At 38.8% G+C, this 16,273-nt stretch overlaps 1 protein-coding gene across 1 annotated transcript in view; it reads right to left on the bottom strand.

The window, feature by feature from the left end:
* Positions 1–4,426: 4,426 nt before the first annotated feature.
* LOC120798820 (potassium voltage-gated channel subfamily B member 2-like) overlaps positions 4,427–16,273 on the bottom strand; it is a 29,473-nt gene continuing 17,626 nt past the window's right edge. Inside the window, exon 2 of the mRNA XM_040143489.1 lies at positions 4,427–6,451. Coding sequence (XP_039999423.1) covers positions 4,427–6,451 — 2,025 coding nt within the window. The remainder of the gene's footprint in view (positions 6,452–16,273) is intronic.

The following is a 16,273-nucleotide window of genomic DNA, read 5'->3' as shown; positions in this document are numbered from 1 at the left end:
CTGTAATTAATGTAAAGGATGTAGAGTTCTTGTTTGCCATCTGTGTGTTTGACTTCCAGTCACTGGTAGTCCAGCCTTGTCTGGCTCCACAAGCATACTCACAGGAATACAAAAACAACAAAAAACTCACAAGACAAAAGTAGGTCACATGAACATATTTATTTGTCTTGGATATTGGTAACTGAATCAAAGTCCCTATAATTCACTATCATTATGTTGACTTAGAAATAATGAATCAGACTAATAATCACACAGGCTACTGTTAAACAAAGTAGATGAGGATGGAAGAGTGGAACATTAAATAAACAATAAAAGAAAGAACAGGTGGGAGGGATGATGAAGCAGGTTTTGTAGTGTCTGGTTTGTATGATTGCATTTTATCTAACTATACAAAACGTAAGTGATTACAAGAACAAATACAAATGGATATTGAGTGACATTTTTCAGCTGATTGTGTGGCGATGAGGTTGTGCATAGGAAAGCCAAAGCAGTGTTCATATGGTCCCTGATCTGCAGCAGTGACAAACCAACACTTTTAGTACCACAGAGCCACATCTGATCAAATAAGTAGGTAGAGCTGTTCCAGTCCAAGGCAGAGCATTCCTTCCACATTTGGACAGAGGGGAACCAGGGATATACTGTATGCACTCCACCACTGAAAAATTATCATGACAGCAGAGTGTGCCTGGCCTAAGAGATTCCCAAACTGCAGTCTGTAGCTTTTGAAAATTCACTTCATTAACTTGAAATTAATTTTATTTTAGTATTTATATTTACTTTCTGTTGCATTATCTGAAGTGTTGTAGTGTGTCATGACCATGTGGAATATTTCTGGAAGCTTTATGTCTGGTTATTTTCAGTGGTTTTATGAATTGACAAGGGGCCTTAAGGGCCCATCTCAAATTTTGTTGCATTGTGCTTCACAATGTCAAAATATTCTGCATCGGCCATGATCTAAGAGAGAGCTCATACTGTATGTGATCAAACAATGGTACTGTTTTGTTGACCTAAACCCATGTGCTCAGTTTTTTACAAGGTTTATGTACAACATAAAAGTTTTGGTCATGGTGTTGCTTACTTTGGTATAAAGTCCACATGGTCTGTTCCTTTACCTACATTTCAAACAAACAGGATGGTGTTTCTTTTTGTTTGTTTTTGTGTTTGTTTGTTTTTTAAATAAGAAGGTATTTCCAGTGAGTCTGCTGTGCTCAGTGAAGCGCTTTTAACTTATCAGCAGCCTTGACTGACCTGCTGGAGTACTGACTCCCAGAAAACTGTGAGAAAATAATTAGAAATTAGCAACCCATTTCTTCCAGTTATAAAACCTATAAAAAAGAGTCATGGTTTTCATCTTGCACTGCATCTCTAAAGCTGCTGTACAGAATTTGACGTTGACTGGTTGTCACATGTACTTATTGTGATAATTTTCCACTTGCTGTCGTGTCAATCTCTACTGAATGTCTGCTGTTCTTTCAGTACTGTGCTGCAGTAAATATACAGTATACTCCTGAAGCACCAAAGTGATCCAAGCTGAACTCACTACTGAACATGAAGCCTCTTCTTTCCACAAAAAGTTTCATTTGCTGAAATAAAATGACATTGTGGCACAGTGAGGTTATAACTGTAAGCTATGTTGCAATTTAAACTAGATGATTGACACTGATGATGATGAGAGAAAAACACAAAGCTGTAAAGGTCTGCAAACCCTGAGAACCTGAGGGTTTGCATATCAAAATATCCACTAAATAGAGAAAAAACAAGAGAGAAAATAAGAACAAAAACAAAACAAAGGAAAAATCTGGCCATATTGTACAGGTTTTTTTTCCACCTTCTCATAAATTATCTATTTATGAAAAGGCACGCATTTTTTTTAAAATATACTGAGATGTTAACAACAACAAACAGCTCCAAGTTCCTCTTATAAAAATGCAATGAATTATTTTTATCTGACAACAAAAAAATATCACATCATCATTTAGAAAGAGTGAGTAAGTATACATGGGAACACAGTTATAATCCACGTTTGACCTTGTAACTGGCCCCATCACCATACATTCAGTCCTCACTCTGTATGTGAGTAATCATTTGTGCACAAAGTTAAATGTGTGTTTGAATGTCTCAGCATGCATACAAATTAATACACAACTGATCTAATAAAAAGATATACACTGAATAAGATTACAAAGAGTGCTACAGAGGTATCAGTTCCTTTCATTCAATGCCGAATGTGTTATGTGTTATGCCTTGACAATGCCTCTAGAGGTCACTGTTATACTACCTTTACAATATAGTCAGCACCCATGCAAAATAAGTCACATAGGCACACACTCTCTTTATCTCTCTCCAGTCATCATGCATGAGCATGTGCTGGGTGGAACAGTACAAACAGTGTTTGGGGTCAAATTAATTGAGGAGCCATCTCCTTCAGTCGGCTTCACAGGTGTAGCCTTTGAGGCCAGTAGGGTGAACATGCATCTCCACCCTTAAAGGCTTGTTTTTCTATAACAACTTGGTCTTATTTCAGTAGTTTTATCCGTCTTTACTATTGGCTAGGATAACATACTCACCAAGTCAATTTCTTAGTCAAGGGAGCATTGCGACATCACTACAACAAAGTCCACTGAGTCAAGAAATGCACTCAGTCAAATGGTCAGACAAGCCAACAGTTTATCTAGATTATCCAAACTGCTTTATTTGGAGATAAAAGTTGCAAAAATGTTGGATGCAGTCCCATTCTCCGTTTAAATCAGATAGGTACTTTGTTTGAGCCATACTGAGGCCATAAGTATAGTGGGGGGTCTGTAATCTGTGATGGATATTAGGGTAATTTTCTTACAGTTGACTTTCATTTTCTGCTCCATATCACTAACCAACCAACCTGTTGGTTTGTTTCCGACCTGTCTGATTGTCTGACTGCTCATGTTTCTTGACCCATTGGTCGTCTTTTTAAGTCACCGTGTTTCCAGATCTCAGCTATACACTTGGTGAGTACAGTATTGTTATTTCTGACAGAAATGATGGTCAATACTGCAAAATAAGACGCAAGTTGTAATAAACCTCCTTTAATAAGACGCTAGTCTCTCTGAGACCAAAACAGATGGGGTATTTGGGTGCTCTTCATCAACTCTAATACTTCATGCTCACTTGATTTTACTGAATTTAGGACGGCTGCCTGAACACACCATTCAACAAGTGGCTAGTCAATTTTTTTTGATAAAAGATGGTCACTCATGTGTGATGGTCCACACATGAGTGATCAGTGAACTTGTCCACTGTCCTTGTGCGCTTTCTTGTCTCTCTTTATGTGTTTTTATATCTCCTCATTTCACCTGTCTGCTTATGAGACCAAGGTGTCTTTTTTAGGATTTTTTTCATTCTAGGGGACTGTGAAAACAGTGGTCTAGCAATCAATACAATAGCCTTTACATCCTTATTCTATTCCTTTTTCACCTCCAAGACCCTGCTTTCATATCAGGTATTATAGAAACTGAGAGACAAAAATAAAAAAAAAATAGAAAGATACATAAAACAGAGCATCTATTGTCTAAGCACTGACACAAACATCAGTGTTCAGGATAAGCAGACGCATATATACTCTTGGACTATAAAATTCTATTTGTGTCAAACAAAGTTATTAGAGTGGGATTTTTTGTCTTGTATCGTGCTTGTGTTTGATCTGGGTCCTATTACAAGAACGTAATACCTGAACTGAGAAAATGATGAGTAAAGACCCATAATACAGAATAATGATTGATCATTGTTTTTTCAAGTTTTGTATTAGATACATTTTCAAAAGTTGCTTAGACAAATATAAAAAATATTATTTCACTCCACCTTCTGTCTTTCCTTGGTATAATTAGTCCATCACAAGAAATAGGCCTAAATAGCAAGCAATAGGAAACTGTAAATTATACCTGTTGAGCTGTACACAAAAACTCTCCAGGATAGTGGTAAATATTCTCATTCACACAAGGCTTTGTTTATGCTCAAATCTGAGCCCTAAAAGATTAAACAGTTGTCACTGTTTTGCTATGCAGCATATTAGTCTGGTCTTCAAAGAAAGTCAGTAACAACTGACATGAGACGTTGTCTTTCAGATACAGACTGAGGTGCATGTGCTTCTGATTTCCCTCAATGCCCAGTAATAATACCATGTGACAACACTGCAGAGATATCTGTTTTTAGACAGCAGTGCTTGCCAAAAAAGAGAGGAGAGCCCAAAAGTCTTGTGGGATATGATGAGTGCATATCTCCAGAAATACTGCAACAACTCTTAACCCTTTAATTTCCACAGTGTCTTTGTCAGCAGGTGCAAAGCCCACTACAGGTAATTCTGGGTAGTTGCTGTATTCCATCCCATCAATCTTTTCTTCAATCCGTCCATTTGGCGTCCCTGTCTTTAAACCTTTCTCTACTTTTGCTTGGCTTACATGCTTGTTTCACAGGGCGGTGTCATGCTTCTGTCCAGAACAATGTGGTTTTCTCGTTTCTCTCCACTCTGTTCCGCTCCCTCCCCTCCTCCTCCCTCCTCCCCTACTTCCATAGTTACTAGCTCCTGTGTGCAGTTGGGTGGGCTGGCTTTAGATGAAAGTGGGCTAACACTGCTGCCTGAGCCGACAGCAGACTTCTCCATGTGATTCCTCCCTTGGTGGTTTAAGCCTGTGAGCTGCCCTTCACCTTCTAAGCTCCTGACTGCTGAGCCCTCACCTCCCCCCTGGGAGTTGCTTGGACTGACAGATTGCTGGGCCAGGGACGGAGATGGCAGAATAGCCAGCGGAGACTTAGCTTCCTGTGTTGTAGAGCTAGGAGGTGGAGAAAACTTGGAAACCATGTCGTCAGAAAGTAGTTGAGCAAGTTTAACTGAGCCAGCGGAGGCTGGGGTTGCTATAGGTGTCATCACTGCCATAAGCACATCATCTTGGGATCCAATGAAGTCAACTTTGAGGGCTCTTGTCATTTGAGGGCTGCTATAATCTCGCAAGGAGCTGCAGACGTTATCAGAAGTCATTCCAAAGCTTTCCACACTCTGTGGCATCAAACCCATATCTCCAATCCCACTTTCTCTGGGGCTAGACACAAACTCATACAAATTCTCTTTGATGATGGTCACGGGCTGGATGCTGTCAGAGCCCCTGCTCACCTCCATGGTGCTGATCTGACTTAGATCCAAAGGAGGGGGGATACGCTGGTGTCTAGCACCAGTTTGACCTCCTTCAGTACTCAGTAGAAGAGAGCTTCTTTCTCCTCTTTCCACTGAAAAATCATCAGCCACATTGGAGAATTTCCTGGCAATGCTTACCTCAGGTGAATTTTGCTTTGCTTGGGTGGAGGTAAATGTTCTCATCTCCATCGGCTCCTCTATCATTTTTATTTGCTGTTCCTGGGCGGTTGCTGTCTTGTTATAAGCATCTTCATGCCTTTTTGTGTTGAGGTGTTGAGGGGTAGTTTTGTTTGATGAGAGCTTGACTCGTTCAGGAGAGCCCAGCTGAGTCACTTCCTGGTAATGAGAATGTTGAGACATGCCTGGGCTACCCACCTGTGCATTGGAGTAGTGTTTGTGGTAGCTCCAGCGGCTGGGTGACAGGTGATTATCCACAGGACACTTACTATCCTCCCTCTTTTCCACCAACACATCTGTGAGTTCCATACTACGTGCAAAAGCATCCTTTAGGTTAATAGAAATAATGCTTCCACTCCGTTTGGCTCTTTCAAGAGCTTCCCTCCTCTTGATGGCCTTCTCCTGCCTCTTCTGCTCTCGGTAGAACTCCGAGAAGTTGTTGACAATGATTGGGATGGGAAGGGCAATGACCAAAACACCTGCTATGCAGCAGAGCCCTCCTACAATTTTGCCCAGCAGGGTTTGAGGATAGATGTCTCCATAACCAACAGTGGTCATAGTAATGGTAGCCCACCAGAAGGAGGCAGGGATACTGGTGAATTTGGTGGCGTCCTCATCCTTCTCAGCAAAGAACACCAAGCTAGAGAAGATCATAATGCCCATGGCTAAGAAGAGAATCAGCAGACCCAACTCATTGTAGCTCCTTCGCAAGGTAAACCCTAAAGACTGGAGTCCTGTTGAGTGCCTGGCCAGCTTCAGGATCCTCAGGATCCTCATAATTCGGAAGATCTGGACCACACGGCGCACGTTCTGGAACTGCAACACACTCTTGTTAGACTCAGTTAGGCAGAGGGTCACATAGTAAGGCAGTATAGCCAGCAAATCAATGATGTTCAGTGGTGCTTTGATGAAATTCCACTTGTTGGGTGCTGAGAGCAGGCGCAGCATATACTCCATAGTGAACCAGGCAATGCAGACAGCTTCCACGTGGGCTAGGCTGGGGTTGTCATTGAACTGGCCAAATTCATCTACCACCTGCAGCTCTGGTAGGGTGTTAAGAGACAATGAGATGGTGGAAATAATAATGAACAGGATGGAGATCATGGCCAGGATCTGCAAGACAAAGATCATATTATGTGTTAATGTATTAGCTGAGCATATTTTTAGTTTCATACATATTTCTATATCTGTAGATGGATGGATGAAGGGATTCAAAGCTTTTGATCCTTGACTGAATTTGGTGTGCATGCACTAAGTTGACCCTGTTACTGTTTTTGCACCTTGTTTGTCATGTTCTGCAGAGGATGAATTCTAATGACTGACCAATGATCATCTGATTTTTCCTCTAATGGAATCCTGCAGTTGATGTGTTTGGTTTTGAGTAAAATGTCTTCACAACTATTGGATGTTCCCCAGAAGATGAATCTTAAAGACTTTGGTGATCCCTGACTTTTCACCGTATGCCACCAGCAGGTCAAAGTTTTCCCCATATCCAACATACAGTATATATCATCATCAAAATGATGCACAGACTTTAGACAGTTCCCAGCAGATGAATCCTGCGGATGAGTGTCAACCGAACCCAGTCCCTATAAAAGCAGCACAATTTTTTAGGAGTCCTATGACATGCCCACCAAAATCCACAGTTACAAAGTTTTTTTGATTACATAACGTAAAAGTCTTCACTTATAAAAACAAAAGTAAGTTTTTACAGGAATGTTATTAAAGGGCTGATTAATAATTTGGAGGGAATAGGTTTCAGTTTAGTTGTAATGAACTTAAATGTCACAGTACATGTTTTGGGATGCAGTTGTTTGATTTATTCAAAATCTCAGTATATACAATACATATACAATATTTCATTATCACTATGTTATGAACTAACAATGAAAGACAGTCATACAGTAAGGTATAAGGCTATGATATGGGATTTAAGATAGGATTCTCTAATGTTTCTTTATTTATTGTACTTTTCTCCCTGTAAGCCTGCAAAGCCTGTAGAGGTGATGTGCTACAGCGGGTTGCTAATTCAATTACATTGTCTGCTGGGACTATGATGTGCACTTTTTTCAAACAAGGACTTAAGACCAGCAATCACTGGACCTGCCCCTTCATCACAACTTTCATGACATTCTTCAAACACACATGACAAACTTATGTAAATAAATAAGACAAAACCTCTCAAGCCCTATTAGCGGCTCCTAGTAAATGCAGTGTTCATCAATCCCCCCTATGTAAATTTGTTAAAATCAATCAACAACGTGCTGATTTAGCTCATGATCTAGCTTAGAGCCTTAACAGTGGGGCAACGAGTTTGTCCTAGAAGAAAGGTCACTTTTTGACCAATGCTCTTGAGATGATGTAGTTCTGAAAGCTGCATCATGTTATCCATAGTGACAGTAGTCCCCTATCCATCTTCTAGTCATGACCTCTGATGCAAAGCAGAATTCTTGGAGTCTAATTAAGAGAATATGGGCTCCTTACATCATGCTCCACTGGCAAGGTTTTCATGAAAAGTATTTGCAGTTGCTAAAGCTTTACTTGCTCTGCCACATGGTCTTCAAAGCAAGTGTTTTTTGCAAAATGTTTAACGTAAAAAAAACTGTTGTACATCCTAGCCTAATGACTGTTAAAAGAACAGCCATATTCTCTCTGGTGTGAACTAAACCTGGGTACTGTATGATGAAGAGAAAGAGTCAGACTGCTGTAAAGAACAGGGGGCCATATTCACAAAATGTGCTCAGGCTAAAAGTAGCTCCTAAGTGTCTGAGTTAGAAGAAACATAAGAAAAATAAGAGGTGTCAGTCCTAACTTTAAGACTCCTTATAAGTTTAGGTCCAAGAGTAATTAATCATTTTAGCGCTAAAAGTAGCTCCTGAGTCTAACAGACCTTAGTTAAAAAATTACTTTTACTAAAAATGTTTAGCATCATCTTTGAAGACTCCTGGTGGTACAATAAGATCTTTTGTAAATACAGCCCCAGTTTTCTAGTCATGGTTAGCAGAGACTGTCCACCTGTACAAAATGAGTCCATAGGTGGTCTGTGCAAGCAGCTTATTATGATCCATAGTTATATGTTATTGTTATGCAACATATAGTGACTGTAGTACTTATGACGGGGGCATAGTAAGAGTAACCAAGTCCACATAGGAGCAGTTTGCATTGGATGGATAGGTCCACAAAACACTGTTTTGCTGTTTATTTCCTGTGTGAAACCGCTCAACCATCAACTTTTTTTCTTTTATCCATGACCGTTCACAACCTTAACCACGTGTTAATTAATGCAACCATGACAATGAAGGTCCTCTAACCTTAAGGAACTATCAGTACTTATTTTCACCCAAACCACGATCTTTTCCGAAACGTAACCAAGTAGTTTTTGTGCCTAAACCTAACCAAACTGTGACTGTTCCACAACATTTACTGCCTGCTAATTATTGTTACCATGAGAACAAAGGTCCAGTACTCCTGCTCCTATATATTTTATCCAAGAGTAGGAACAAGTGACTTATATGGTCGTTTAAGTTTTAAGACGTGTTGGGTTAGCACTATTCAGCCTGTGGGATCAGGTGTGTAATGTTATCTGTGTCTTTGGAGGAGTTTTGTCAAGTCTGATAAAATTTGTAGTCTTCAAGCTCCAAGGTGAGATAACCCTGATGACGTCATAATGTTGTCACCAGGGCTACAAATTTACAACCCTACGTTACATACCTGTGGCCCTAGTGAGGAATTGGAGGGACTTCTGTGAGTGTAATGTCATGACATGGCTACTGAAAGATACTCTGGATCCCATTGCTACCATTAATGGCTTTTCAGGTGGACAGAAATAAATCTGAGAGCGGAAATAAAAAAGACAGCAGGCTTGCCACTTTAAACTTAATGCTTATGTGCAGCTGTACTGTCCGATCTCTTGTCTATCCAATTTTATGTCTAATGTTTTATGTTTAATAGCTTCTTTCTGATGTTGGCTATTCTTGCTCTTTCCCATACCAACTGAATCCTTTTGGGCATTCATTGGTTTTTTGTTACAAACCACTTCCAAAATGTGGATATTTCCTCTGCTGCTCTACCTGCTCAGCTACCTAATGCTGTTGGATATTATTGTGGTTGGATGTTATCACCCGCCTTCAGCTTCAAGTGAAGAGGCCACTTCACTTACCAACCTTCTTCATAATTGGACTAAATCAGAGTCTAAATCAGAGTTTTTTTTACTTGGAGACCTAACTGGGACTGGTTATTGTTATTTTCAGACCCATTCAAGGACATTTGTGACTCTCTTTGTCTGGTGCTGCTAATAAACTCACCAACCTAATTAAACCAAAAAGATATTATTTTGATCTTATTTGACAAACGCACCCAACAGATTCTCCACAGTTGGAACTTTCTGTAAAGATATCACTGTGCAGTTGTCTTTGTGAGAAACTGTGAGATTCCTAAGAGTAAACCACGTTTTATCTACAAAAGACAATTTAAACACTTTGCATGATGTTTATAACAATGACTTGGATATTGTCTCACAAATGGCCAATGTTGATCTATTTTGGGATTATTTTAAATCCAATTTCTTGGCTATATGTAATAAACATGCCCCTTTTAGAATAGTCAGGATAAGTGGTAAAAATAACCCATGGTCTAATAAATCTATCTCCTCTTTTATTAGAGGAAGAGATCCTGCCTGGGCCAAATCAAAGAAAACAAATAACCCTTTGGATTGGACTCTATACAGAACATTAAGAAATACATTTACAAAACCAATGTTTTATTACATGAACCAGTCTTCCTGATCTTCAAAAAGTGAATCACCGTGTAGTCGGGGGTACAACCAATATTGCAAACACTTTCAATAGTCATTTTTATCTCTGCTGGTCCAATTTTTGAGTCCAGTAATACAGAGGTACGTGTTGTGAAAGGAAACTTTTAGCCTGTACCATGCTGCCCTGCTCAACCATTCACTTGTACTCCTCACCTCAGCCTCACAAGTTCACATGCTCCATTGAACCTATATTGTAAAGAAATCCTCCAGACCAGATAAGATAGAGCCAAATTTCTAAAATTTGCTGCAGCTATTATGGCAGAGCCTATTTAATCTGAGTTTATCATCTTCTAACCAGTACGTGGAAATTAGCTATGGTTCTCCCACTATTAAATTGGTTTAAGAATTTTTTGTCAGAAAGAACTCATTCAGAAAAAACTCAATGTGTCTCAGTGTGTAGAAAACTATACATCCGTCTGACACATTGTAAACAAAGGTATCCTGCAAGGATCTGTTTTAGCCCCTATTTTATTTTCTATTTTTATAAATGAATTTGGTCATGGAATAATTCCAGCTAAGGTACATTTGTACACTGATGGAACAGTCATCTATGCAATGGCACCCTATTTGAATTAAGCCATAGATTTCCTGCAGGCAGCTTTCACTGTTCAATTAAAACTAGTCCTAAATTCAAATAAGACCAACTATATAACCCTCACTCGTTCTCGCTCTAAGGCAGTCATTCCCACTATCCTGACATTAGAGGATACATGTATAGAAAGAGTCACTACTTACAAATATCTAGGCATATGGCTCGATGAAAAGCTGGCTTTTATTGTGCACATTGATAATCTATCGAAAAAGCCTAGGCCAAAACTGGGCTTTTTTTCTGTTTAAAAAAATGCTTTCAATTCAAGGCCAGGAAGAAAATTGCGCAAAGCTCAGTTCTACTTGTTTAAAATTATGGTGATGTGATCTGCATGCATGCAACTTCTTTCCTACTTAAAAAACTGGACTCTGAATATCATGCTGCACTAAACTTTTAAATATCCCCAGGATGCAGTCAGAACTTGGTGAAACTGCTTGCTCCTTTTATGAAAACTGGGCATGAAACAAGCTATAAAATAGCTTTACCTCAGAAACACATCCTTCTTTGAACAGCTTTAAAGGTCTTTTACGAACTGCCCTAAAGGAAACATGTTTCTGTTTTACATAATCCTTAATTTATATCACTGATATGGCCTATAAGCCTCTCTTCTTTTACTGTTTCTCTTATGTTGTGTTTTTACATATTGTATGTGTCCTAACTTGAAATTGTTTTCTTTTTTTTATGAAATTGTTCGTGCTGCCATCTTGACCAGGAATCCCTGGAAGAAGAGCTCTTGTACCTCAGTGGGACCTTCCTGGCTACATAAAGGATCAATAAAATAATAAAAATAAATGAAAGTTCAATACCTAATCACTGCAATATGTCTTTAAAATATAATCTACCAATGGTAAATGAACTGCACTTTTCCAGTCTTATCAACCACTCAAAGCGCTTTACACTACACATCATATTCACCCATTCGCACACACATTCATACATCGCATTCATATACACACTCACACATACTGATGGCACAGCCATCAGGGGCAATTTCAGTATCTTGCCCAAAGACAATTCAACTTTTCTTTTCTTAATGTATATACTCAAAAGACAGACCACAACATATTATCCACAAGTATCTATAATCACTGGTGGAAGAAGTACTCAAATCTTTAATTTAAGTAAAAGTACCATTACAACAATATACAGTAAAAAATATAAATATCAAAATTAAAAGCATCAAAAGGAACCAATGTGTAAACCGCATTTTACTGTAGTATCTGGCTGAAATAAAGCTAGTTTTAACTACTTTATACACAGATATGTAGTTTGGTCCAGTGAATCCCAACCTAGGGGTAAGGCCCCTCCAAAGGATCACAAGATAAATCTAAGGGGTCTTGAGGTGATTAATGGGAGAGGAACAGAAAAAACAAAGAAGAGAATATAAATGTTTTAATTTTTTGGAATTTTCCTCTATTTGCTTTGTGGGAAATTTTGAATGGTTTAATCTCTTTGGGCTTTTAACAGTTATTTAAATGAAATCATCCTTTGGTCGAACTACCAATCTGTTCATAGAAATCTGAAACCTGTAACAAGGACCCACAACTAGACACTGCTTTTTTTGTATGGGGGGTTTGTACTAAGTATATCATATGTTTTTTTAATGTAAGATTTTAATTTCAAAAGTAGTAACTTCAGCTCTCAGATAAATGTAATGGAGTGAGTATTATTTCCCTCTGAAATGTAGTGAAATACAATAAAAAAACAAAATTGGCATGAAATGGAAATACTTAAGTAAAGTACAAGTACCTCCAAATTGTACTCAAGTTCTGTGCTTGAGTAAACTAGTGCAGTGCCTGTCAAGCTGGAGTGTGACCTTTGATCATGTCATCAACAGCAGGTGCGGTTTAAAAGAAATGGAGGAATCTCTGTCTGTGGATTTTCTCAACAATTACTCATCCAAAAAACTTCACAGTCAATACTAAACTTCCATGGGTCCCCAACAATACATTCACCACGTGATGGTCAAGTTCATCGTGTGAGCGGTTGTGGAGAAAATCAAGACAGACAGACAGAGTGTACTGAGTACTGAGTGTACTGAGTGTACTTTCCATCACTGTGTATATTATATTTGCTTGCTGCTTACATGCATGGTGACTTTACCACACTTGCTACCAGCTGATGAGCTTTTCTGACATTTTTTTAAAACTATTGCGTATATTAACATTATATTGCTTATAGTGTTTCTGTGAGGTCAGTATTCCCTATTGTTGTTGCTTCCTGTGTTTCAACCGCTTTTAACTTGCTTCAGCATCTATTACTGATCAGTCCATTTTTATCCACAATACACTAGAAAGAACTGGTCAACAGCACCAGCAGGCATCCAAGCATGAATATTTCATTTACTGTGTAAAATGTGATTTTACTCAGCAAATTAGTAAGTCTGACGCAATTATTGCTCTCTGCCCCTATCCAATCTTTCTCCTGGCCATTTGAAGATACAGTAGTCCTTTTCTCACAGCATTTTTCAACTGGAAAATGGACTGAGGGGATTCAACACTGCTACCTGCAACCTCTGTTCAAAAATGCTAGGAACTCTAATGTCCAAACAGAGTGAGGTAGCTGAAGCATGTGCGGTCTGAGCCTTCTCTCTGCAGCCCTTGCTAGAACATTTCAGGATAATTGTAATAGGATTGTGTTGCTATCTATAGAAAGGATAGAAAGAGGTTAGAAGTGGTCACTCATTCTTTCCTCCCCAAAGAGGAAGAATCAAGCACTTGTTGGACACACTGAAGAAAAGCTTTATACCAAAAAAAAAAGGTCAGAAAAAAAAAAACATATATTAAACGTCAAAACAGACTCATAAGTGACTGACAGGGATACCCTGACAGATGCTGTTTCTGAATGAACAGCAGCTATGGTACCTCATGCTTTGCTTGTGCTACTACATCGTGAGTGATGGTAAGTCATCATGAAAACCTGGTGAGTCAATTACAGATGAGAGTGATTCTATCAGAGATTTCTAAAAGCTGAAAGTAAACATTTCCAGCACATTTTGCAGCTTATATTGTAAATTTATAAAGACTACTCGTCACTGTCAAATTGAGTGCTTACAAATGTCATTACAAATGTAATCTTAAATAGAAGAAACAAGTATAAGCTATAAAATCCAAGTGGTGGGCAGTGTTGCTGGTCATGATTGTTGCTGAGGGGAGTTCAAACTCTACAGTCGCACTGTAGTGTCTACTGTAAATTAAATTATTGTTATCAGAACAGTTAAAGGATTAAGCTCCTCCCTTTTCTGTTTACATAATGTGAGGGATGCATCAGCACCATTTTTAAAAAAAGTCTGTGTCTCCCGACAAGATGATATGTTTGGAGATATAAGACTACTACCTAAAGATGTAGTAGTAGGAGTACAGCAGTACCTTATGGGCTATCCCATATTTAATGTAAAATTAAATATTTAAAATTAAAAACATAAAATTAATGTCAAAATCTGTTATTCAGTTGCTGATATAATTCAAATTATTATGGCAATGGTTAGTTTCCATCCAATGCCACGTGCATTTTCTGCTATCTAAAAACTGTTTGTATCTCTGTGTGTGTTACCATGCACTTTCGCCATGCTGTGTATGCTACAGCATACAGCACCCTCCTTGTATATTTGGGCTGACCTGGTTTAATGTGGACGGAATGCATATAGATGCACAAAACCAGTAGTCAATAAAAATATTTCAATCGCTATTTATTTTTTTCTCTTATGTTGGTAAAATTGGTAATGCAGCATACACTGTAAAAATTATGTAAGTGAAATTTTCACGGGAGGTATAGAATGGTGCACACATGTCAAACAGTAACAATGACACATGTCCACCAGCAGGTGGCGTTAAAATAACGGTAAGCGTATTTTGAACAGTAACTCCTGCATTGTACATTGCACTGGATATCGCGCTTACATGCACATATTTCCTGAATGTAGCTGAAGCTCGTGGTATAGGCCACACCTATTTCCCCCGAAACCTTTTCTTTTTTACAAAAATGTGAAACCTACTTTTTTGAACTTCTGCTAGGCTGTGGGTGTGATCTCCACACAACTTTGCACATAGAATCTATGAGCTCTCATAATATAAAAGTAATTCAAAGAATTTTGATAATCCAAAAAATGCACAAGTTATACAGGAACAACATCCTTTAGCTTGCAAAACTCAAAACAGGAGTTGTTACTTATCTTGGCAACAATCACTCCTATTAACACGAAACTTGGCCCAGTAGTTTTTCCTGTCCCATTGAGGCTCTGTGCGAAATGGTGCTAATCGGCCACTAGGTGGTGCTTTTGTTGCAAAATCATGAAATATGCTAAAATTATTTTGCAAAACTACTCTTAGGCTGTAAGTGCAATCTGCATTGAACTTTGCACATATCATTTCTGTACTCTTATGATCACAAGTTATTTAAATAGTTTTGATACTCCAGAAAATGCAAAAATTATAAATGAAAAATTTGTAATCATACAAAGGAAGTGATTTCATATTTTTACATATATCTGTCTGATTAACAAAACTTGGGCCAGTAGTTTGGCATGGCAAACTGAAGTTCTGTGCAGAATTTGATGCATATCAGCCACTAGTAGGCGTGGTTACACAAAGTTGAAAGTATGCGAAACATAATTTTTCAAAATCCTCTTGGGTTGAAGTCCAATCTACATACATTGTGGCATGTAGCATTGAAGCACCCTCATGATTGTCGGATCACTTACCTCAAAACTTGGTGTAAGTCGCAATAGGTTCACTCAACCCCATGTCCAGGGTTTATACCAGGTTAGGTTAACCATGCTTTATGGAATCCCCCACTGGAATACCCCTCAGCAACATTCCAACCTTGGTGGAATGTTTTCCAATCTCTGTGCTGCTCTCAACCTGAGACTTGCATAGCGCCAAGGGCCAGCAGGTTCGACTTGCATTGCCTCGAGGGGCTGCTGGGTGTGAATTGCACAGGGGAGCATGGACCCCGTTAATACCTGCCTGCAGGTCTACACCCAAAGGGGCTGGGGGCCACGCATACAAAGCAGCCACAATGTTAGGTCATTATGACTCTCTCTGGATGATCACCAAGTGTCATAAAAATAGACCACTAGGAGGCACTATAACTAACAATTGCTTGTTTTTTATTGAAAATTTATCAGAACAACTTCAAATTTGTTACAGTGACCCATAGTACTATTTTCTAGCTTTTCTCAAAATATTGCTTTGATCTGAGCTGTGGGTTAGTCCCAACGTAATATGTGGCGGGGGTCCCCAGTTTGAATCCTGATATAGGCTCAGCATTCTGAAAGACTGGTGAAAGATAATCCGCGTTGCTGTATCAGTGAGATTACCAAAGCCAGTTTTTGCTATTTTAGAAAAGGATATAATATTTTCAAATTTTGCCAAAACCCCAAACTGTTGCTCCTTATCCCAGTTGACTCCAGTGACTGGAATGACCAGAGACTTCCAAATCTAAATCAACAATTTCCAGTGCCAAATCTCCAATCTCTAATTTGCATCAAATTGCACAAAAGGTACACATTAAACCCAAGTACCAAAGCTGTAAA

Source organism: Xiphias gladius, chromosome 14 (genome assembly GCF_016859285.1).
Source record: "Xiphias gladius isolate SHS-SW01 ecotype Sanya breed wild chromosome 14, ASM1685928v1, whole genome shotgun sequence".
Taxonomy (NCBI): Eukaryota; Metazoa; Chordata; class Actinopteri; order Istiophoriformes; family Xiphiidae; genus Xiphias; species Xiphias gladius.
The sequence above is the reverse complement of the archived record's forward strand: the minus strand, read 5'-3'. Positions and strand labels throughout refer to the sequence as shown.